General features: G+C 39.7%; 1 protein-coding gene across 1 annotated transcript in view; it reads right to left on the reverse strand.

The window, feature by feature from the left end:
* The window catches only part of LOC121373135 (coadhesin-like), a 132,301-nt gene extending 111,917 nt beyond the window's left edge, over positions 1-20,384 (reverse strand). Inside the window, exons 1-3 of the mRNA XM_041499587.1 lie at positions 20,164-20,384; positions 3,794-3,853; positions 1,781-1,792 (exon numbers count right to left, since the gene is read on the reverse strand). Coding sequence (XP_041355521.1) covers positions 1,781-1,792; positions 3,794-3,845 — 64 coding nt within the window. The 5' untranslated portion in view covers positions 3,846-3,853; positions 20,164-20,384. The remainder of the gene's footprint in view (positions 1-1,780; positions 1,793-3,793; positions 3,854-20,163) is intronic.
* Positions 20,385-25,026: the final 4,642 nt, after the last annotated feature.

Here is a 25,026-nt window from a genome sequence, read left to right on the forward strand (position 1 = left end):
CAATAATATGCATTTCATATCTATCTGTAAACGTTTCAACATATTTGTTTTCATATTCCTCATAAGACAGTACATAAAAGGACCAAAAGGCCTTTAGTGCACAAGTCGTGTAGCACCTGATGATTCTTGTTTCTTTATCTATTATACTTTTAGTCAGGGGTTTGAAGGTAAACAACTGTCGACGCTGATTCACATTATATAACAATTTTGGTATTTTTAGTTAATTATGCAACGATTATATCTAGTATAAATTAATTTGTTATTGTATATCAAAATTAGATATTAAAAAATCATTCTGACAATACTGCTACTGCAATGCATGTACCTTACCGAGCTCCATAAAGTTCATGGGACATAACTGTCAAAAATATGTCATTTAAAACAAATTCCATTAAAGTCAAATTTGGTCACAACTCCACCATCCACCCCCCCCCCCCTGCCCAAAAATATTAATTAAATAAATAAAAATTAAAAATAAAAATTAATTAATTAATAAAAATAATAAAAAATAAAAATAAAGGCGGAGTAAATCCCCATACTACTTAAATATGAACTGTAAAGCTATTCACAAAATATCTGCTAATATATTGGGGCATTGCGAGAAAAGGTCTGGGAAAAAAGAACATTGATCCTTTTGTAGAAGTTTTCTTTTATGACATTAGTCTCAAATAAATAATCTACAAAAGTTTTACGTTTAGACAGTAGTCTCAAATAAATAAATCTAAGTGTCAAAAATAATTTTTAGTTCAACCAGTCTTTTAGATAACAAATAATGTATCATGAGTGGCTGTTGAAGACAGTGAATTCCCATCCCAAGAAATACAACTTGTCCAGAATAGAATACAACTTTACCCTAAGAGTAATATTTTGTATCAACATTTCGTGATTTCCTTTTAAAAGCTCTTCTATAGGTGTATTATTTTGTCCATACGACGGCAGTCTATTGTTTTCAGAGAATCGGTTTCATATGATATAATGCATCTAGGTTTGCAATCTGGGGGGAAATCAAAGAAGTAAAGAACAGGGCTTTATCCTAGAATAAAAACCGTTTTGCCTTTTTATGGAATACTCTCCAAGGACTCCACGTTCACCTATTATGTATCAGCGACGTTATGTGTAACTCAATGAAAATGTTGCATAGAATTTTGGTTCATTGTCTTGGATTATTTTCCAATCATTTCAGAATGTCCGATGCCTCACCATCTTTTATGATGTTGACCACCTATCAGACCCTATTCTGTCAAAAGTTGATAAACAAAACTATTTAAAGATCGCTGCCTGGTCTTCAAACGGATTTACCTGGTCCCAGACATAAGCCATGACTGTAAAGTATAAAATATTATCTTTAGAAAGGCACTAATATGGAAAGTGACATATTCTGCGAGAATGGGCCATATATAATTATGGAATGTTTTTCATAAAGGTTTACTCATACAACGTTGTAGTTTGAGGGACATTGTCAGATAACTAATATTTTAAAAGTACTTTTGAATATCAACTTTTTGGATATTTGAGGAGGAGACGCACTACCACAACACAGACTACGTCTACTGAAAAATAGCAAGTGATCTTCTATATGTATGTTCACTTAAGCAGGCACAGGATTTAGCGCAGTCGGTACAACGCTGTCGTGATGTACTTGTGACATAGGATTGAAATGCTCTGCGAACCCATGTGTGGAACATTTTGTTGTACTTTAAGTGTAATAGTTTATACTTGGATTGTGATTGGTGAGTGTGCCCAATTTGTTCAGAAACAGTTCATTCTCAAAAGTACTCACCGAGTGTAACTGCTGCAATTAAAAAGAAACAAACAATATTACTATTAAGTACACATAGTAACAAGCAAACACATTATTGTTATTTGGGAATTATATTCAGTAATACACTAACTACTGTTGAAATGTTTAATGTAACCACGTGTTGGGGCCGGGGCTTGCTAGCCAGTGTCCATAGAACTCCACATAAACACTATAAAGGATAAAGACCTAGGGCACCAAGTAATCTGAACCCACAAGCCCGAAGGTAAACAACATCAGTGCGTGTGTCTGTATGCCAGTGTGTGTTTTGTGTCCTGCCTTATATGTGCTGTTATGTGTGTGTATGATGCGGGTGCATGTTTTGATGTGTGGCTGTCTGTGTGTGTGTGTTCGTGTGTGTGTGTGTGTGTGTGTGTGTGTGTGTGGTGTTCGTGTGTGTGTGTGTGTGTGTGTGTATGTGTGTGTGGGTGTGTGTGTGTGTGTGTGTGTGTGTGGCATTTCATTGTTTACGTTTAAAATGGTGCATGGTACACAAATGTATGTCACAAAATGCTATATATTTTACAAGCTACTCAACAATTATTAATGTGTGTAGAAAAATGAATGAATGAATGAATTAATTAATTAATGTTTAATGACACCCCAGCATGAACAATGCATCGGCTATTGGGTGTTAAACTATGGTAATGCAAACAAATAAAGTGATGATCATCATCAATATAAAAACTCAAGATTTAAATAAAAATAGTGTACAGATAGATATATGACTTTTACTCAAAATTTCAATTGTATCCTTCGAAATGCATTATTTTTTTAAATCGAAATAAAATTCGACGAAAACAAGGGATTTGTGCTGTATTGGCCATTCTCAAACAAAATGTTACACCCCTGCACCACGGTGAGGTTACAGCACACGCAGGGTTGTGTAGAAGAAAGAAAACGATAATCGTCTGGCCCACTGTCTTTTTCTTTCACACCCAAATATATTTCTATTGTAGGATAAAGCTCTCTTCCTTACCTCTTTGATTTTTTTCCTGGAATGCAACCCTAAATGGATTATATAAATATGCAACTGACTCTCCAAAAAAATAAACTGCGGTCATACGGACAAACTACACTGGTAGAAGAACTTTAAATGGAAATCAAGTGAAATGTTGATACAAAAAAAATAATACTCTAAGTTAAAACAGGCCTTCCCCTCACGGCTTATTTTAAGGTGCCTTACATTTTCAGCAAGCAGGTTATTTAACACAAATCAAGCCAGAAATAAGTGGGGTTGAGGTAGTCGTTTTGAAAATAGTTTGATGTTTGCCTTCAACAGATTCCATGTTTGTAACCATTAAAAGTTTTTTCTTTCATATATTATTTATGTGCGTTCATACTTCTTGTTAATTATTTTTTTAATGTAGATGATTTATGCTATGATATTTTATTTTTTATAATTAGACATTTTAGTTAGTATGTCATCATTCTGTTTGTACCATAACTAAATCAGTGTTTAATGAATATATTAGACAGTGTTTTGAGTTTAGCGGCCTGAAAACATGTATTGTATAGGTGTGCCTATATTATTACTTATTACGATTAGTTGTAAGCTGTATTTTATTTTATAATTAGCATATTACGTTTATTGATGTCATCATTACTGTTTGTACCGAACGAGATTGTTAATGACTATATTAGGACAGTGTTCTGGTTGGGAGTGAAAACAATTTGCTGGTGTGTATAGCATATACTCTGAGAGACGATTCCGTTTTAAGTTAAAGGACACACACAGAGTCAGAGAGAGAGAGAGTAAAGAGAGGGATAAGAGAGAGCAGAGAGAGAGCGATTGAGAGGATAGAGATGAGCGATGGAGAGAGAGATCGAGCGATGAGAGAGAGATCGTAAGAGAGAGAGGGAGTGGAATGGGCCGAGGAGGAGAGCATGAGAGAGCAGAGGAGTGCGAGGGAGAAGCGATAGGGAGAGAAGGAGAGAGGATGATAGCAGAGAGAGAATTTTTAGTTGAATTATGTACAATAATTTTCAACTTACCACTGATGACCGTGATTCCGCAAACGAGCAGGACACATCGTATGGTCTTCATACTGGTCTCTACAGAAGATTGGAAAAACCCACACACCATAATGACAATCACAGCAATAGCAATTACAACAACAACAACAACACTATTATTACTACTTGTACTACTACTAGTACTACTACAACAAATGTACTACTACTACTACTACTACTAGTAGTAGTAGTAGTAGTAGTAGTAGTAGTAGTAGTAGTAGTAGTAGTACTACTAATAATTAATTAATTAATTAATTTTTTAGTACAATGGCCACAAGAAACAAGTACGTTGTGGTTGGTGGATACAAGGACTGGGATGTGGAGGTGGATGGTAAATTAAAATACGCTGATAGACAGAAGTAAACATTTCTGGTAAAATAAGTTGGCATAATAAAGTTAGTAATGTATGTTTTGTACTGGACTGACATGCAGATCTAAGTTAATTATGACAAGGTCTGGTTATTATTATTGTTTTCAATCCATAAAAAGAAAATAGTTTAAACTTTCTCACAAAGTTTGATGCCACTGTGTGATAAATGTGAGTGTGTTGGTTGTAAAAAAACGTAGTTTCATCTGGCAAAACATGTATGCAATTTTATTTCATCTAGTACCACTGTGTCAAGTAGCCTTGAGCTTGTATAGGGTACATGTAAAAAAAAAAAAACTCAAATTTTGTGCGCTAGGGAACGTAAAAAATATGTCAAGACGCACCTACCCGTTATCTCAGAAACTAGGCGGTAAGGGTCATAGACGCTACCCGTTATCTCAGAAATTAGCAGCGTGACCGCCAATTCTTTCTGATTCGCTTAAAGGTTGAGGGGTGGTAGTATTTATATCCGTGGCATTTATGTCGATTGATACGCTGCAGGTAGGAGTTTTAGCCACAAATGTTATTATTTGTTGCGTAGTCAAGTCCCATTTCTTAAAAAAAGTGCTTATTTATCAAAGTACGAGCATTTCTATAGGATTATATCAAACATACTATTCTAATCTAATTTGAGGGTCCTGAATCAAAAAAGAAATATGTTGGCCATCTGAGAAAGTACGTTTAGGACAAAATGACAAAAACAAAATGGTAGTATACCAGATTAGGATTGTGTTGAAAATACATTGGATCTAAGTACAATAGAGTGTCCAAGATTACTTTTTAATGTATTTTTGTGTGATAATTTCTTCAGGATTGTATTCATCATACTTTCTGACCAAATTTAAATATGCTCAATCCAAAAGCATGTGTTGTCCATTTGAAAAATAATGCTTATGTATTCAAAATACAGAATACTAAATGGTTGTGTGGTTTCACCGAGGACGACGCAGTGTAGAGTAGTGACACTGAGTTGAATGTTAAACAACCAAAGACCAAGTACGGGACATCTGATACCAGAATAGTAGTTCATGCAATTCACTGTTCAAAGCTATCTGACTAAATAGTGCTGTACATATTAGTGAGACACTGATTAATTATGTTGATTTTTGCTTTTTCACGTGTCAAATACCCATGTAACAATTGGGCAATTGTTGAAAAACAATTCCTATAAATATAAACCTGGAAAACACACATCTTAGTTGAGTTTTGTTGCTTTTCATGTTCTTAGATGCAATATTATTTTATATGGTATGGGCTTTTAAGGTAAATTAAACGATTCTGAAAATCTGGTGTATACTGACAAGAAATAGACATGCTTTAGACAATTAATTTGTAAAGTGTATAATCTAACAGTAGACAGCGGAGACAAAGTAGGAAATCTTCTACCTGAGAAATTGAAAGATCCAACACGTGGTGTTCACAGATGAGCCTGCCTGTGTCATGTCATTACCATACAAAACAAACTTACATGTACCACGCTAGGCCTCCCATCACCTTCAGCAGTGGATGGACTCGTATGGATGAATAAATTAAGTGCCATATGATTTTGCTTCCAGTTTGTGTTAAAGTATTAGAAAGGTTGCTGTTGTTGTTAAATAACCTTTTCACTAAATACCTGTACATGTTAACAGACTCTTAGCATAATATATGATGTAATAAATAACAAATACTGTAATGTATTATTAAATAGATCATGTGAATAGTAACCAATTACACACTATAAACGGATGAGTTTGTTATTTATATCGATTAATTCGTAGAATTATTGGAGAACTATATCGTGGCGTAATCTACTTCTTATGAGAGTAGCGAGACGCCTAATCAGCTGATCGAACGTCTTTTATTGAAGCGTATCAATCCGCGATTAACGCTACATAGAATGTGTTGTTTTGTAAGTATCCACTGGAAAACTATTGCAAGATAGTTAAATGATAAAGAGAATTCGCTACTCGTGTGTTTTAATATATAAAATATCGACATCGTCTAGTTAATCGGCATTTGTCTCGGTACAGCCTCGACAAGTACCGACTAACTAACACTGTTGACATCTTATATATTACAAAACACTCCTGACGAATCCTCCCTCCATCCCTCTCTCTACCGAATCCCACGCGGGTAATAATCTCTTTATCATATAATCTCAAGCTTAATACAACGAGTTTTTGTAAACTGTACACGCAACTTTAATGCCAGTCCCCCACTACTAGATATTCTAATGAGGTAATCATATGTGACATGGTGTCTTTTTTAATGGAAATGACTTGGCTTGTCTTTAATCATTTTACATGTTCCTATACCACAGAGGTTTCAAGCATGTCCATCCCGGGACCCGTTCATGGATGCCATGGGCCGGCTCTGGGACAGAAATTTACCAGGACAATTTTGAAATTTAAACTATAAAATATGGTGAGAGTTTACTAATTTTATTTGTGCAGTCCACAATTAAATATAATTATTAATTATCGAAAAAATTTGGTGCTTTTCGAGCGGGCTTGTCTAAATAAAAACTAATAACATTAATTTTAATTACCATTTAGCCCTTTGAGGAACAGGGAGTTTGGAATAAGAGGTCAGGCCTAGGCCATAGGGAATTATTTGAGGTTGGGGAAAGTGAAGGACGCCAGGCGTATTGGGCACTTCAGTGTGACCCGCCAGGGGACAGCGCCCCGAAGTCCGAGGGGAGGAGGGAAGGTCAGACCCTCAGACAAACCTACCACACTCCATGGCCGAAACCGGCTACACCCTAGCGCCTAATCCCCAACTTTTCGGTGGCATGCCCCACCCCCATCCCGTCCGACACCAAAGCCCCCCCCCCCCCCCCCCCCCCCCCCTTCCCCGGCCAGTCCAACCGTTGTGCCCTCCAATGCCGGTGTTCATCAAGAAAGTGTAGAAGATCCAATGAAGGAAGGCACCACCATGAGAGCGTCCCTCACTGTAAACGTTTAGTTTAGTCCTTGGACCAAACATTCGGTGAAAAAATTGATATCAATTGTTTGGGGCAGAATTCTCTATATAAGGAGGAGTTATGTTGAATTTTTATTTTAATAAGATTAAAATAAGGATAACATATGAAAACAAATTAAAAACGAGCACCCAGTAAACATAATATACATTTTTAAAAACAAAAACAATAAATTAAAAAATATATAAATGGTCAAGCTGGTCAGTGGAGGAGTAAGTTACTGCCAGGTAACCCCCTCCCCCCTCAATACAAACCTGAGGCTGACACATTCACACACAATCATACTATATAAACACCTACATCACAATAAAATTATACATATAAATACAAAATTAATTAAACTGCACATTTTCTTTGTAAAAAAGAAAATTATAAATATAATTATCACAACATTTATTCAGATCTTAATATTAAAACATTATTAAAATTCCGGAGAAAATATAAAACAAATATATATTCAGCGTTCAGGCACGACAGAAAAAACAACAACAACAAAAACAAAACGCCAAGCTCTCCCAAAATAATCAGCAGCCGCCCCATATTATATATACATTGGAGTAGTTATTCTAAGAACCTCGGCTGGATGGGTTTGGGGGACACAGAACCAGGGCCACCAATATTATTATAGTGGCCCTGTGTAAAGGATAATTCCTTCCTCTCCCAGACCAGCCAAGGCCAATAGTTTAATCCAATTCCGGTACTTTAAAACTATAGTAAAGGGACAAGAAAGAATCTTAGCTGCAGACCCATGTCAGTGATATTAAAATCAATAAAACATGCCAGAAAATAGCAAAAGATAGCTAAGAGGTTATCAGTCGCCCCGGATGTTGGCCGAGTGCATATTGCCTTAGCAAGTTCTAATGGTCGCTACCCAACAAAACCCCCGGGGCGACCTACCCTCAAATATAATATATATTAGAAGGCATGTGTTTAATACCAGTGTTAAAGTAGAGCATTACAATGTAACAATACAATTAACGCCAGTATAGTACCAAAAATTGAATATATCGTATCCCCGCGAGTTAGCTCAAATATTAATATTAGATTGTAAAACAAAGGCTATTACTTTTTATGACTTGTTGAAGGATTTAATAAATTAAAGGCAGTAAAAGGGATATTGTTTATTTTAAAGAAATTTACCAGTTTCAATCTATTTTGTCTATGTTTAGTGCAATTGATCAAAAAATGATTAACATCTTCAATTGTGTTACACACTAAACAATTGGGTGTATTCAATTTGCCAATTTTAAATTTAATATCATTAAGCCCAAAAGATACACCCATTCTTAGCCTTGCAATTATTTTAGTGGCTTTAATATTAAAAGAAACCGGTCCAGGTGTGACAACCTTTGGTTTAATGTGGGAGTGCCATACCCTGGCGTTATGGTCCCGTTCGGTTTGCCACAAACGGCCAAAGTATGGTTCCGCCAAAGAGCAAATCTCGCTGAAGTTATGTAAAACCGAGACACCAACCTTAATGTCTAATAAAGATTTTTAGCGTTGGCATCGGCCAGTTCATTGCCTCCGATACCCACATGGGCCGGGACCCATTCGAGGACAACCTTTATATTGTTGGTAATTAAATTATTATATAATTTACAAATATTCTTAACAATTTCCGGCCGGATAGTATCACTGCCCGAGATAGCCTGTAGGGCACTAAGGCTGTCCGAGAAGACAACATATCTATTAGGGCTATTACATTTATGAAACATATTAATCCGCTTCAGCGCATGTAAAATGGCCAAAAGTTCAGACGTATAAACCGATACATTGTTTGTAGGTCTTGCCCTAAAGATAATCGGTTTACTAAAATTGCCAAAAGTTTTAATAATTACGGCCATACCAGCTTTGCCAGTGACGGGGTCCTTTAACCCATCCGTGTAAATCTGAACATCATTTTGCTAAAAATTCTCCCACCACTGCTCTAAAAATTAAATTTAAAAAAACTGGATTTTCAACTTTAATTACAGACGTGGAATTTGACCTCGGGCATGTCAATCTGCCAAGGGAATTCAAAACTAATGTTGGCCCTTGCAATTGGCAGATCGGCAATACCGAAGTCTTGTGAAAATGTATTAATATACGTCGCAATAGATATGTGTCTATCACGGACAGATTCAATCTCTATTGGTTTGATATTGTTTATAGGAGAATCAGGCACCAGATTTTGTTTTAATTAAAATATTTGATACCCCGCCTGATTCTCCTAAGGGTTAAAGGCAACGCACCAAGCTCAGCCAGGACACTATCATATGCAGTGCAGACAGTGCCCCCAACAATAATCTTGAGGGCCCTGCCATACACTGCATCTAGCCTCGTAAGCTGAGCATCAGTGGCACAGCCAAAAGCCAGGGGCCCGCACTGCAATCTAGAGACTATGAAAGCCTCAAAGATCATGAGCAGGAATTTTCTGTCACAACCCCATGAAGTGCCTGATAAAACACGGATTAAATTTATATAGAAAATACACTTACCAGTCTATGTGCTCCCCAAAACTGATTGCACTGTCGAAGATCACACCAAGAACTCCGACAGATTGCACCTGACTAATTTCCACATTTTTAATTTTAAGTTTTAGATCAAACACATTCTTAAATTTTTTAAATATAATAGATTTAGTTTTAGCTTTGGAGATTGTTACTACCCAGTCCTCAGACCATCTATTTAAATTGTTTACATCCGACTGGAGATCTTTTTGAATATCTTAATAATGTTTACCTATTCTCCAGAGGGCAGTATCATCGGCGAATAGTCCGATACTTAAATTAGTTTTGATACCTTTGTTAGTACTGATAAGCACCTCAGCCAAATCAATAATAAAAATTGAAAATAAAGTAGGGCTATCACTGATCCCTGGGGGATTCCATGCTCCAAATTTAAAATGGGGGTAAAACAACCATTTAAATATACGGTGAATTATCTAGAAATTGATTAATTAAAGTGAACATTGCACCACTGATCCCCATTTTATATGCTTTAATTAACAATCCGCGTCTCCAAACCATGTCGTACACAACCGGCCTCGGTGGATCAGTGGTTAAGCCATCGGACTACAGGCTGGTAGGTACAGGGTTCGCAGCCCGGTAGCGGCTCCAACCCAGAGCGAGTTCTTAAGGGCTCAGTGGGTAGGTGTAAGGCCACTACACCCTCTTATCTCTCTGTGACGGAACATGCTCTTAAACATTTTTCGCCTGTGGCGATATTAATTGTTTAGAGGGTCGTGCGCAGTCCCAATATGCACTTAAGGCCAGGTGGGCACCTTGTTACGTAATACCTCTGCGCGACGGTCGTCGAGCTCTTTCTAATACACACCCGGAGCATGTGCGCAGACCATGTGGCCAGTAGTTACGTAATACCTCCGCGAGTGCGGGTTTTACGACCGTGATTTTGGCGAACTAGGCGACAACCAGTCTGGTTTTCTAAGAGAATATGTCGTCTTGGTCGCTGTGGAAATATCACATGATAGGGGGTAGACCCGCGATGTGCCCCCAGGCGATATTCAGGTTTATAATAAATAGCTAGGTTTTTAGAGATATCGGGGAGAAACATAGGAAGGCTGCAGGGGAAACGGACGTCGTCCACTGAACGAAATATATAAGTTCAGTCCGGACGTGGTAAATATATGTTGCTGCTCTGTGTATAACCTTGATGTGATTGATGTGACTTTAAATATTTTAATACTGTATTATACCATTATTATTTAGACGGTGCTGCCGGTCATCTGACGCAGTAAACTGTAGGCTCACTGTTCTAATATATATAAAGCTTAGCCAGTCATCCTAGAGGACCTAGGTAAACTGTAGGTTATTGTCTTTATGGTGATATGTACCAGTATTAATTCTGTATTACAAGGTTACTGAATGAGTAGTTGCAGGTTAATTAGAAAATTAACCAGTTAGGAATAGAGTTGTAATTCCTTTATTAATTAAGTTACCCTGGCAGCGTTTCTCAATTATCACATGGGGTGTGTTAGCGTTTCTCAATTATAACACGTGTGGGTGTTGTGTCACGGTGAAGTGATTAGCATATTGTCTAAACTAGACACCTAGAGATTAACTAATTAAGTGATCAGTTCTGGGTTGTTATTATTTGTTGTTGTTAATTAACTACTGCGGCAGTACATTTGTCAGCGTAGGTTAATACAGATTCCAAAGTGTATTGTGTTTTTGTTGTGTTTTCTAGTGATCTAAACGTGCTATAATAATATATACTTTATATAAGATCTTATCTCTGATCATACCTAGACGAGCACGCGGGTATAACTGCCCGTTACAGAGATATCTAATTAGATATACAGTTAGGAGAGATATTTGGATAATCGTGTTTCATGCATTTACGGGTATTATAGGATCCCCGTGACACTTTCACTAACCACTAACCAACTAACAACTAACCCACTGTCCTGGACAGACAGCCCAGATAGCTGAGGTGTGTGCCCAGGACAGCGTGCTTGAACCTTAATTGGATATAAGCACGAAAATAAGTTGAAATGAATGTCGTACACCTTTTCAACGTCCACACATACTCCCGCCACCTTGTGTCCATTCTTAAACGCTTGTTTAATATTTCGGACTGAAGGCGCACAAGATGGTCGGTAGTAGAGTGGTATTTCCTAAAACCACTCTGGTAGACAGACAACAAACTGTTTACTGTATCTCCAGAAAGTGGATAAGGCGATTGTTTGCCATTCACTCCATGGTCTTGCAGACGCTACATGTTAAAGATATTGGTCTATAATTTGTTGGGATGGATGGGCCCTTACCCGCCTTCGTAAGTCCCAAGACTTCAGCATGTTTTTATGCGCGTGGAAGGTACCCCTCCTTTCAAACCAAATTAAAAAGCTCCAGGAATAGTTCAAGGGTCTTGGTTGGCATATTTTTTTAAAAGATGTAACTAAACTTATCTGGGCCAGGAGCAGAGCCTTTACGTTTCTCGAAAGCCTTGATCATTTCCTGGAGCTTAAAAGGTGCATTATAAGGATTGTCAGATCTCTGAGTTTTGATTTCTCGGGGAATCAGACTAGCTTTTTCTACTTTAATTTTCTTTATTTGAAAATCTTTAGAATAATTTGATGTAGCTGAATTTTTCTCAGAAATAGTTCCTAGTGCATTTACTTTTTGTTTATCTGTTCTAAAGAGTTTACTATTTTTAAGAATGCCAATACTAGATGTAGATTTCCCTTGAACTCTTTTGATCTTCGACCATACTTCTTTGATGTTAGAATTCGTATATAGGGAGCTGCAAAACTGAGACCATGAGGCTGATTTAGCTTTAGAAATGCAAATTTTTAATTTATATTTACTGTCTTTAAATGTTTGTATATTTTCTTTAGTATTAAATTTCTTTAAAAGTTTTCTACCTTTGTTCCTAGTCTTTTTTAGTTCAGTTAGTTCCTCGGTCCACCAAGGGACCGAGTTAAATCGTCGTTTCCCTCCAAAGACTGGGACAGATTTATTAGCAATATTAATAATTGCATCAACCAAATTATTATTAAAATATCTATGTCATGATTCATAATCCGTCCATGATCCAATGAGGCACACAGCCGCCCAAATTCAGAACAGTTAGCTCTATCAAAATACCACTTCCGCTTATAATTACTTTTATTGTCCTCGAGGTTGGAAATATTAAAAGTAGTTTTAGTTGGGAGGTGGTCACTACCCAAGTCATCCTATACTATACGCTATACTACTTGATACTAGCGCCACATCCAAGCAGGGACAAGTATTGGAGGAGTCAGAATAAAAAGTATAACTACCATCATTAAGACCGACTAAGTTTAATGTATCCATTAAATTTTCAATAATACGGCCTGTCCTTTGAACCCCAAAGTATATGTTTACTGTTTAAATCACCTACAATAATTATTTTTTCTGTATGGTTACCAATAATAGTAAAACAAAATAATTACTATTAATATGTCGACTAGTTACTGCTTTGCTAGAAGTATTAGGATGAATATAAAATGTTTAAATATTTACATCACCAGAGTTAGTATGAATAGACAACCCCAATGACTCGATACAGGTGTAGCCACCAATGGCTGCTATCCGAGAGTGGGCTAGTCTCTTCCTAACAAAGGTAGCTATACCTCCCTTAGAAGTATTGCTATTCGTAGAAAAGGAGTCCTGTAAAGTCAGCAATTTTGAATTTTTAAAATAATTTATTTTTATTTTCCTTATCTGTGTAGTTTGGAAGCATGGACTCTTGTATAGCAATAACGTCAATATCTGTATTTAAATCCAAATATTGTTTGTGAGCTCCGGTCCGTTGGCCCTAAGGCCTCTGGCATTCCATTGGAATATTACCAACCCTTTTAGTTTATTACTAGCTGTTTTATTAGTAACTATATTAAATTTATTATTCTTAATATTAAGATTACTATTATTAATAAGGCGTATCATTCACGTAAGTAGGGACATTAGGCGTATCATAAAATATTGTTTGTTTCCGGTTACCCGACCGACCCTAATTTGAACCTGCCGACCCTAAAACCTTTTTTGTATATCCAAAAATGTTTTTTTAATATAACAACGATTTCCACGAAAACATTCCAAAACTATCACAAGCACTAATTTGGTGTCATTTAGGGGATAACCCACCTGTGTTTTCCGATTTGCGGACGTATATCGGTGGTTTTACTGTCGCAAATTTAGTTTTATTGGCGACCTGTTAGCCATGAAATGTTTTCTTCTAACAATTGATTGATGGAGTTACTTCCCTTCAAATTGAAATTCGGTAACTTTCGTGAGATATCGAGCGAAGAGTCAAAAAATAGTTTTCACGAATATATGCAATCTTTTCCGATTTACTCTACATCTATCGTAGCGAGGTGTTCAGATTAATAATAATAATAATAATAATAACTATTTAATTATTTACTCCAGCTTTCTAGAAATTTAGTGACCTTCTGATAAACTAGGGGAGGGAATGTTTACTGATATGATGGAGTTTACTGCCAAATCAAATGATTAAATATGTCAGTAAGATCTCGATGCGTTTCGTTATTTTTGTAAGTGGTCACTGGGAACTTCGCGGGTTTCCGCTAAAAACAGTGTCAGAATGACCATGTGTTTGACGTCCAATAGCCGATGATATTAAACCAAACTCTCGATGAAGCTGAACGCTGTCGGTTGTGCTCTCAACTTGCTCATCCGGACCCGCCGTCAACACCGAGGGATGCTCTCAACGCGCCGATGTGTGAGACGCCCGCAGACCGACCTCCATCTCCCTCTACGCCACCGCCTACACGTATCTGGCCACTGTCACCAGTCTTGCCAGTTCCGAAGACGGCGGTCCGGGCAGGAGCCGTTGCGAAGAGGAAGGCCGTCGCTCAGCCGAGCGACCAGCCTGACAAGGCAAGGCCGCCTCCTTCACAGGCACCGTCCACCTCCGACTCGGAAGCCGTCTGGAAAGTTCAGATCGGGAAAATCAGGTCCGGCTCCCTTTAGTTCGTGCAGGGGGACACCTCGGATCCGGCATCACTGATGGGCGGACTAGTGGAACCAGAGCTGAAACAACTGCCTGATGGAAGCGCTTACGAGCTACATACCATAAAGTCTACAGCCGGCAAGACGGGGTTGGTACTAACTCAGCGCCGAGAAGGAGTCTACCGACAAGCGGTCCTAATTAGAGAGATGGATAGCCACACAATCCACAGGATCGTCAAGAGGCACTGACTATCTCATCTACAGTAAAGATTTCAAACAGGACCTTTTCTATGGCTCTGGTCAAAAGAAGGCCTGAAATCACCCTAACTAAATCGAGCGCTGCTATTTGATGATTCGAATTGAATTGAATGGTCCCTGAAGTTGCACTGGCATACGACTTCTTATTATTGTTATTTGCGCTAGCATACAGAGACTCAGTATTTTGAGTATATTTCGCGCCAGCTGTTGAGGGGGGTTGACGAGGGATTTGGGTATTACCCCTCTGGGTCTGACCATTCGGATCACCCCTGTCCGCCATGATGCGCACCGCCCGTTTGTAGTCGGGGCACCCTTGGCATGAGTGCAGTGGGCCCACTTACAGTTCGCGCACGAGATGGGTGTAGTCCGTGCACCACCCCCTTAATCCTAATGGATTCGACCCCCGTCGGGTGGGTCAGGAGTACATCGAGGTACCCGTTCCCCCAAACCGTCAAATTAGCAATTGAAAGGTTGTGGTTATCCCGTCTGGCCGATTGGAGTAGGGCTACCCCCTGAACTCCTCTCAGATCAGTCTTTACAACCTTCCTAAGGGAAGAGGGGGGAGGGTATTTCCTACCTTGAGAACTGCCCGCCCCCCCCCCCTTTCACAGGTGTGTTATTTGTTACTAGGGCAGGTGGGGGTCGCACCTGTGATGGTCCCGCCCTTCCCTCATAGGTTTAACCTGTTTGTAGAATAGGGTCGGGCCCCCCCCCCCCCCCCCCGCGGGGGCTTCTCCTCAGTCATCAGGGGTGGGAAGGGGTCCACCTCCATATCTGAAGAATTTAATTTAGTAGATAAGCTAGTGTTGCCTTTAGTAGATGGTAGACTAACTCCCCGTTTGGCTCTACGTTTAGCCGCTGGGGGGAGGGAAAACAGTTTTTGTTTTAATAAAATCCTCTGCAGTGGGGGAAGTATCCACGTTAGAATCAGGAGAATTCGCATGTCGTCGCTTCCTCTTTTTTGTTTTGGTTACCTCAATAAAGACATCCCCGCCGTTAACCCGAGGGTGCATGGTAACCACTCTGTCCTCCCAGAAGCCCATTGCTGTTTGGGGGTGGGGGCTTCAGATTTATTATTGTTAACAGAGAACGGATCGCCAGCAATCGATACTGCAGTATCTACTGGCTCTGTAACGGAGGCCAACGAAAACAGCTTCGTGTTTTTCCGTGAACCTGTATCGGAGGTTACGCTAGCCGAATGACTACGTGCAGGAATTCCACTGATCTCTTTTTTGAATATTTTGTTTCACCAAGTAACACTCGCTATGAAACAAGACGTTGTTGTTTGTGCTCTCGAGCTACCACCCCCCTCCCCTACCCCTCCCCCAACACACCCACCTGGGGGGACTCTTAGCTAGATACGGCATACTGCGTGAGTATCGAGTCGCGTACAGTGGGTCACGGGCGACCGTAACCTTAGTGTACTGCGATCGCGATATCCCGTGGCCTTGAACCGAGGTCTAGTGTTTTCACTCAAGGTGGCGTGTAATTTACCTGTCACTGTCAAACGTTACACCTGTACCAAAAGCCTCTACATAACCGTCAGAGGACAGCACACGACAAATATCGGTGTTGTCCCCCTCAGTTGGTTCTTATACGCATTGTTTAAAACCAACCGCAACCTCATCGCTACACCCGGGGAAGGGCCTGATAGAAAAAAAACAGGGCCTAAAGTAGAAAAGGGGGAGTTACACTGGGTGCGTATAAATGTTTGGCCCGTTAGGCAGCCGTGAATAGAAAAACACCGAATTTTTAAAGGCCCTGGATTTGGAATTTTTTTGTAATTCAGCTACGGTCAGCTGGATGAATTGCAGACCGTAGGGGGTGAGGTCTAAGTCTAAAAAAACCCCACCTTATCAAACCTGAAATTTCGGGGGGGGGGGGGGTCAATTTTACTCTTTCTAGTACTGAGTTTTGAACGGTTGAATAGGGGTGAGGTAGGGACTCAGTCGAGTGGGGCGAAGACGTTGCTGGTTGGAATGGACAAATTAACACTGGTACCCAAGCTACTATCACTGACAATAGTCTTACCTTTTGTCAATTCCCTGGTTGCCTCAGGCCGAGCCGGTGTAGCTTTTGTCTTCCTGTTATCTCTTTCTCCCAACGCAGGCCCCGGGGGTGAGGTCGGCGACCTCGGAGAGTCCGGCTCGGCCGAGAGTTTAGGCGAATCAGAAGAGGGGGTGCTTACCTCACCCGAAGTAACCACAGACAGGATTTCTATTTTTGCTAAATTATCTTTATTAGCTCCAATAGGTGAGGGGTGATTTTCACCCCCACCCCTGGAACTTCCTGTCACCTCCAAAACTTCCGACTGATAGGACCTATTCACCGGCCCTTCAGAGGGCGTACTTGAAATGTGACAGAGGTCACTAAAACTTAACTCGCGAGCTAGACCTCCATCATCACCGGAACATTTCCTTCCCTCCCCCGGGGCAGCCGCCCTCGTGTGCAAGCCCGTAGTAGGGGGGGGTTCGTAGGGTTCGAACGAACCCCCCTTTTTCTGAAGTGCCCTTTCAAACTAGGCTAGAGCCCCCCTCCCCCCCCCCCCCCCGAGTCATGTCCTGCCAAAATCAATTAAATAAGGCCTGTAACTGTCAAAAATGCTGGGGCTTCAAGGGGGCTTCGCGCCTTTAACCCCCACCAGGGGCTTTGGCCCTGGACCCCACCGGGGGCCCTAGGCAGCCCCCAGCCAAGTGTTGCTCGCTACGCTCGTTAGTGCCCTTTTAATACCAAAAAGATCCCCCCTTCAAAAATCCTGGCTACGGGCTTGGGGTGTATTTATTCACATTAATGGACAAGCTGCCACCAGGGACTGGGGTGTCGCGCCTGGCACGCTTTGACGGGGTTGAAGAGCAAGGTGCGCTTTTTATATCCGCCGAGGGGTCCCACGACACACGTTCGGGCCCCACTCCACCAATACTGAGGAGCTCGGGATTTTCGTGGGTCGAGGACATAGAGCGGATGGCTACATCAGAAGCCATATAACTGAGATTTCGGTCTAGTTCGGCAAAGGCCTGGTCAACGGAATTACTCATGTTTAAAGAAAACATGTCACGTAACCTATATTTGGCACCAACCATGTACAATTAATTATAAATTGAATCACCTAAAAAAAAAAATTAAACAAAATTAATTACTTAAATATCTCCATAAAAAAAAACCAGATACGAGCTCTTAGCGGAAATTGCCGATCTTTAATGAGCAGGGCAATCACGAGGTCCGTGACGTCAGAGACGCGTCGCTTGATCTGAAGCCTTACACTTAAAAGCATTAGTCCGTACCACTCATAAAGAATCTAAGACTTGCACAGCTTACCAAAACAATGAGTGTTCGTTCGCAAAATGTTTTGCCGTATCAATATGAGCTGTTAGTAAATGAAGAAAGACACACATTTACTTACAACAGTGATACCGAAGAAAAAACGGATAGCGAGTCGGAGGGTGGAGAAACCGATGGTGCCAGACCAGACCGGTCGACCAATTTACAGCCCGGAGCCCGAAAGTAACCCGGAGACAAAACCAAAACTCAGATGCTAATGCCGAGGTGTATACTGTTCATATTTAGCATAAAGATACACCTCGATATGATGTATTTAAATATGTAAAAAATATAAATGCAGGACAAACATTTTTTTTTTTTTTTTTTTTTTAGAAAATATCGCATTTTTTATGTTCGGGCACAGTGTAAAGAAACGCTCTAATTTACGACAGGGCGCTTCACTTTCATTAACCTGACTTGTAAAACAACATAAATGACTTGAGAGTATAATCAACTTTTAAACTAAATATATTTCTATTTGCATCAATAGAACGAAATGGGGATATAGTATTTTTCTCTCATAAAAAAAAGTAGCATATTATAAGGCCTATTGGTAGGGTGCGTTAGAGTAAAAACGACCACTCACGATACCCAAGTGATAATTTTCTTTTCTTTGGTACTACGTAATTGGTCAGTTTTGTAATTTTAGATGGGAAAGTCTACTTAATCAAGGGTTTTACAGCATTATTTACAGTAATGAAGCAGGGCGGCTGATAATGTCCATTAACATTGTACTATAGTCGCGACAGGTTACGCCATAATACCCTGTGATCTTAAAAAAATGGCACGTATTTTGTACGTATGTCTAGACCGTGGTAATCACTTACGTGGTCGATACCCTGCAATATACACCTGCCAATCAGGAATCACATGTGCAGGCCACGGAAAGAAAGGACCAATTAACTAAAACAACACTCCGATTCTCAAGTCAGCCCGTGGATGAAACATAATAGTTATTTCGACACCGACAGTAGTGGTTTATTTTGTATTGAACTTCGTGTTGCTTCGGGCGATGAGGAACGTTTTTGTGACGTATTCCGCCCGAAGATTAAAAACATTATTTAAAATTATTATTGTTTTCTACACGTTTTTTTAAAAACATATTTAAATACATCGTACTGAGATGTATCCTCATGCCAATTCCCATGTTTGTATATGCCATATTTAATTACTTATTGACGTTTCCTTCTTCGGACGGTGAATACAGATTTTGTTATGTAGGCCTTCAGCCCTAACATGAATTTTTTTTTTTTCAAAAAAAATAAATAAATAAACATTTCTACATTTTTGTTTTAACATATATAAATACATCATGCTGAGGTGTATCTCTGTGCCAAATATGTACAATGTACACCTCGGCATTCGTAACCGAGTACTGTTTTTTGTCTCCGTGTAACGTTCGGGCTCTGGGCTGACACCAAAGTACTATGCGGTGTTGGTGTCCAATCTTTTCTTTTGCGATAAAATACACGCGTCTTTCTTCGGATACAATCCTTTGGAAAACCTTAAACAGACAATCCCGACTGTTTAAACTGTTTGTTTTTACACCCAAAGGCCGCGCAGTACGGCACTGTTGGACTGAACAGATCGTAAGCCCCTTACTCCATATATAAACAGTTAACAACAATGGAAGAGTACAGCGGCTCTGACGTCACTTCCCTTTTTTTCCGAACGCTCACGAATAAATATGCATAAATCGTACTTTGATACTGATTAGCGTAATTTCTTCATTTTAAGTTAACTACACGTATTTTATTGTTATAAAGTTATTTGTATATTATTTGTATATCATTTTGCTTTTAAAAGGAGCTATAATATGGTCTCGTGTCATGTTTCCTTTAAAGATAAACGATTGGAACAGAAACATGATTTAAGAAATTATGGGAAACACGTGCGAATTCGGAAGCCGTGTACCTGGCAATACCGGGTTCCGCGTAGCACGTGTTAAAGTTCAACAGTAGCGTGTAGCCCGGTAGCTACACTACGATACAAACAATTACACTAGACTTACAACTTACACTCTTCTGACAGCCTCAGAATGTAAAATTATTAACCAGGACGGTTAATTAATTAAATGTAAACAAAATTAAACTTTTCAAAATGGCAGCCGATGTAAACACAACTACTCCATTAAGGTCATTGTAAAGTGATCCGCCATGACACCCAAGGATATAATGGCATATATCCCAATTGTTGTAAATGCCCTAACTGCTTTAGCTGGCACATGGCCCACGATACCAGATGCCACCACTACCAGAAGGCGCTTCGCAAATTAAACAGAACTAGCGAACAAACAAAAAACCAGCCAACCAAACAACTTTTAGCGTTAAGTCATAAGTCAGTTCCTACAGTTAATCAAAACTGCTCCTATGCAGAAAAACTATTTTAAAAAAAAACTCACCGTCAGAAGTTAGTCAACTCAAATCCATCATTCAAACTCTAGTACAGGAGATATCAACAATTAAAGCTAGCCTGATTATCAAAAAAAAAAATTAACCATATTAAATCTAAAAATAACCAAATACTTTAAAAAACAAAACAAAAAAACATCGAGCCAGCGTTATGGGAAACAAGTCTCCATACGACCCCGCTAATAATTCAAATATAGGAAATAAGGGCCTTAACGTTCTCCAATGGAACGCTAACGGCCTCCATTCAATGGGGCATGGTGCCGAACTCGTTCAACTCATTAGCACTAGTAACATCAGGCCAGATATAATTTGCTTACAAGAAACATGGCTAGGAATCGACACTAAAAAAAAATAATAATAAACAAATAAAGTATTTAAAATTCCAGGATATACAAGTTACAAGCACTCTCATTTTATTGATTGGACTTAAATTTGTGTATCTCATCTTCCTTTCGGTCTTTGACCAGCTATTAAATTCGTATTCCAAATTCCGCCCTCCTCAAACTCATTTGGATCTTTGGACTGTCCTTCAAAAATGCTCCAAATTATATAAATATTCGTCCGGCTTGTAAATTTATTATTAATTTTTTTCTAAATTTTATTTTTTTAATCCTACTAATTGCTATTTTCAAAATTCTGTTAATTTTCACACACCCTCCCCCCCCCCCCCCCCCCGTTAAACTAGTCATCTATCTATTTAATTTCTTTTTGACCGCCCAATCTAATCTAGCAAGACGAGACAAGACAAGATATTTCAAGAAATATCTTGTCTAATCTAGCGACCATATTTAATGAGTAGATTTTTTATTATTATTAATTATATTAATTAGAGATGCGCATTAACATTTTAAAGGCCCACTAATTAATTTTCGGATGTAAATTTCAAAATTGTCCCCTGAATTTTTTTCTGGTCCGGAGCAAGTCACTGGCTATCCAGACACAGGCCCCGGGACGGACATGCTCGAAACTCTAGTGGTATATGAGCATGTAAAAATTATTCGCACTCGCACTGATCTCTAGAGAGGAATCGAAATCATCGTGTTTGAACTCTGTCAAACATTGACTAGGGCTGGTACCAAAAGCCTCTACATAACTGTGTAATTTACCTGTCACTGTCAAACATTGACTAGGGCCGGTACCAAAAGCCTCTACATAACTGTGTAATTTACCTGTCACTGTCAAACATTGACTAGGGCCGGTACCAAAAGCCTCTACATAACTGTCGGAGGACAGCACACGACAAATATCGGCGTTGTCCCCCTCAGTTGGTTCTTATACGCATTGTTTAAAAACAACCGCAACCTCATCGCTACACCCGGGGAAGGGCCTGATAGAAAGAACAGGGCCTAAAGCAGAAAGGGGGGCGTTACACTGGGTGCGTATAAATGTTTGGCCAGTAGGCAGCCGTGGATAGAAAAAACACCGAATTTTTAAAGGCCCTGGATTTGGAATTGTTTCGTAATACAGCTACGGTCAGCTGGAGGAATTGCAGACCGTAGGGGGTGGGGTCTAAGTCTAAAAAAAAACACCTTCTCAAACCTGAAATTTCGGGGGTGGGGTCAATTTTACTCTTTCTACTACTGAGTTTTGAACGGTTGAATAGGGGTGAGGTGGGGACTCCGTCGAGTGGGGCGAAGACGTTGCTGGTTGGAATGGAAAAATTAACACTAGTACCCAAACTACTATCACTGGCAATAGTCTTACCGTTTGTCAATTCCCTGGTTGCCTCAGGCCGAGCCGGTGTAGCTTTTATATTCCTGTTATCTCTTTCTCCCAACGCAGGTCCCGGGGGTGGGGTCGGCGACCTCGGAGAGTCCGGCTCGGCCGAGAGTGTAGGCGAATCAGAAGAGGGGGCGCTTACCTCACCCGAAGTAACCACAGACAAGATTTTTTTTTTTGCTAAATTATTTTTATTAGCTCCAATAGGTGTGGGGGGGGGGGTTCACCCCCACCCCTGGAACTTCCTGTCACCTCCAAAACCTCCGACTGATAGGACCTATCCACCGGCCCTTCGGAGGGCGTACTTGAAATGTGACTGAGGTCACTAAAACTTAACTCACGAGCTAGACCTCCATCATCACCGAAAAATGTCCTTCCCTCACCCGGGGCAGCCACCCTGCTGTGTATTTATCCACATTAATGGACAAGCTGCCACCAGGGAGTGGGGTGTCGCGCCTGGCACGTTTTGACGGGGTTGAAGAGCAAGGTGCGCTTTCTATATCCGCCGAGGGGTCCCACGACAAACGTTCGGGCCCCACTCCACCAATACTGAGGAGCTCGGGATTTTCGTGGGTCGACAACATAGAGCGGATGGCTACATCAGAAGCCATATAACTAAGACTTCGGTCTAGTTCGGCAAAGGCCTGGTCAACGGAATTACTCATGTTTAAAGATAAACGATTGGAACAGAAACATGATTTAAGAAATTATGGGAAACACGTGCGAATTCGGAAGCCGTGTACCTAGCAATACCGTGTTCCGCGTATCACGTGTTAAAGTTCAACAGTAGTGTGTAGCCCGGTAGCTACACTACGATACGAAAAATTACACCAGACTTACACCTTACACTTTTGTGACAGCCTCAGGATGTAAAATTATTAACCAGGACGGTTAATTAAATAAATGTAAACAAAATTAAACTTTTCAAAATGGCAGCTGATGTAAACACAACTACTCCATTAAGGTCACTGTAAAGTGATCCACCATGACACCCGAGGGTGTAATGGGATATATCCCAACTGTTGTAAATGTAACCATATATGAACTAATTGTGTATTCACAAGTATCCCACAGAGACAACTGTTGTAAATGTAACCATATATAAACTAATCGTGTATTCACAAGTATCCCACAGATACAACTGTTGTAAATGTAACCATATATAAACTGATTGTGTATTCACAAGTATCCCACAGATACAACTGTTGTAAATGTAACCATATATAAACTGATTGTGTATTCACAAGTATCCCACAGATACAACTGTTGTAAATGTAACCATATATAAACTGATTGTGTATTCACAAGTATCCCACAGATACAAAAGGGTGAAATAAATGTGGTAACAAAAACAACATGCATTAAAATGAATTAAATTGACAAAAATTACCAGCAAATGTAAAGTACGGAGGTGTCAAGATAGCAATAACCATGAACAATAAACACAAGATTGAGTGTGATCCAACAGTCCTCTGTAGATCCAACAACAACAGCTGAGCAATGAAATCTTTAAATTACCATTCATAAATTAGTAATACCAATTTAAAACATGGTACCCTTTGTTAAAAATCAGCCATTTTATTTAAGGGACTACTTTCACCACCAACGTATGGTGTAACATATTAAAACACATACTTTTTTTATAATAGGTATTATTATAACTATATATTTTGACTATTGTATTAAAATAATAATTGTTATTAACTTTATAAACCTCATCTAAAAATCATGCTTGACAACGAATTTAAAGCACAATGAAACTATAATACATACATGCATATAATACGAACAGAAAGAAAGAAAGAAATGTTTTATTTAACGACGCACTCAACACATTTTATTTACGGTTATATGGCGTCAGACATATGGATAAGGACCACACAGATTTGGAGAGGAAACCCGCTGTCGCCACTACATGGGCTACTCTTTCCGATTAGCAGCAAGGGATCTTTTATTTGCGCCTCCCACAGTCAGGATAGCACAAACCATGGCCTTTGTTGAACCAGTTATGGATCACTGGTCGGTGCAAGTGGTTTACACCTACCCACTGAGCCTTGCGGAACACTCACTCAGGGTTTGGTGTCGGTATCTGGATTACAAATCCCATGCCTCGACTGGGATCCGAACCCAGTACCTACCAGCCTGTAGACCGATGGCCTAACCACGACGCCACCGAGGCCGGTATAATACGAACAGAGGAAATGGTTTATTTCACGACGCACTCAACACATTTTATTTACGGTTATAAGGCGTCGAACATATGGTTAAGGATCGCACAGATATTGAGAGAGGTAACGCGCTGTTGCCACTTCATGGGCTACTCTCTTCGATTAATAGCAAAATATTTTTTATATACACCATCCCACAGACAGGATAGCACATATCACGGCTTTTGATATACCAGTCGTGATGCACTGGCTGGATCGAGAAATAGCTCAATGGGTCCACCGACGGAGATCGATCCTAAACTGACCGCGCATCAAGCGAGTGCTTTAACACTGTGCTACATCCCGCCCCGCATATAATACGAATTTACGATACTACCTTTTCTATCCACGACTTTAAGAACCCACAGAAAAGAAGCCCACGCAAACAATAGTTATTCACAATCGCCATTCAGTAGTAGTTCAATGGTGTAGGATTATTTTGTCATTACGTTCTCTATGATGTATCACTTTAAAGGCAGAGGACATTATACCACTGACAACATAAATAGGTATGTGTGTAAGATTTACAACAGTGGA

Source organism: Gigantopelta aegis, chromosome 5 (genome assembly GCF_016097555.1).
Source record: "Gigantopelta aegis isolate Gae_Host chromosome 5, Gae_host_genome, whole genome shotgun sequence".
NCBI classification, from domain to species: domain Eukaryota; kingdom Metazoa; phylum Mollusca; class Gastropoda; order Neomphalida; family Peltospiridae; genus Gigantopelta; species Gigantopelta aegis.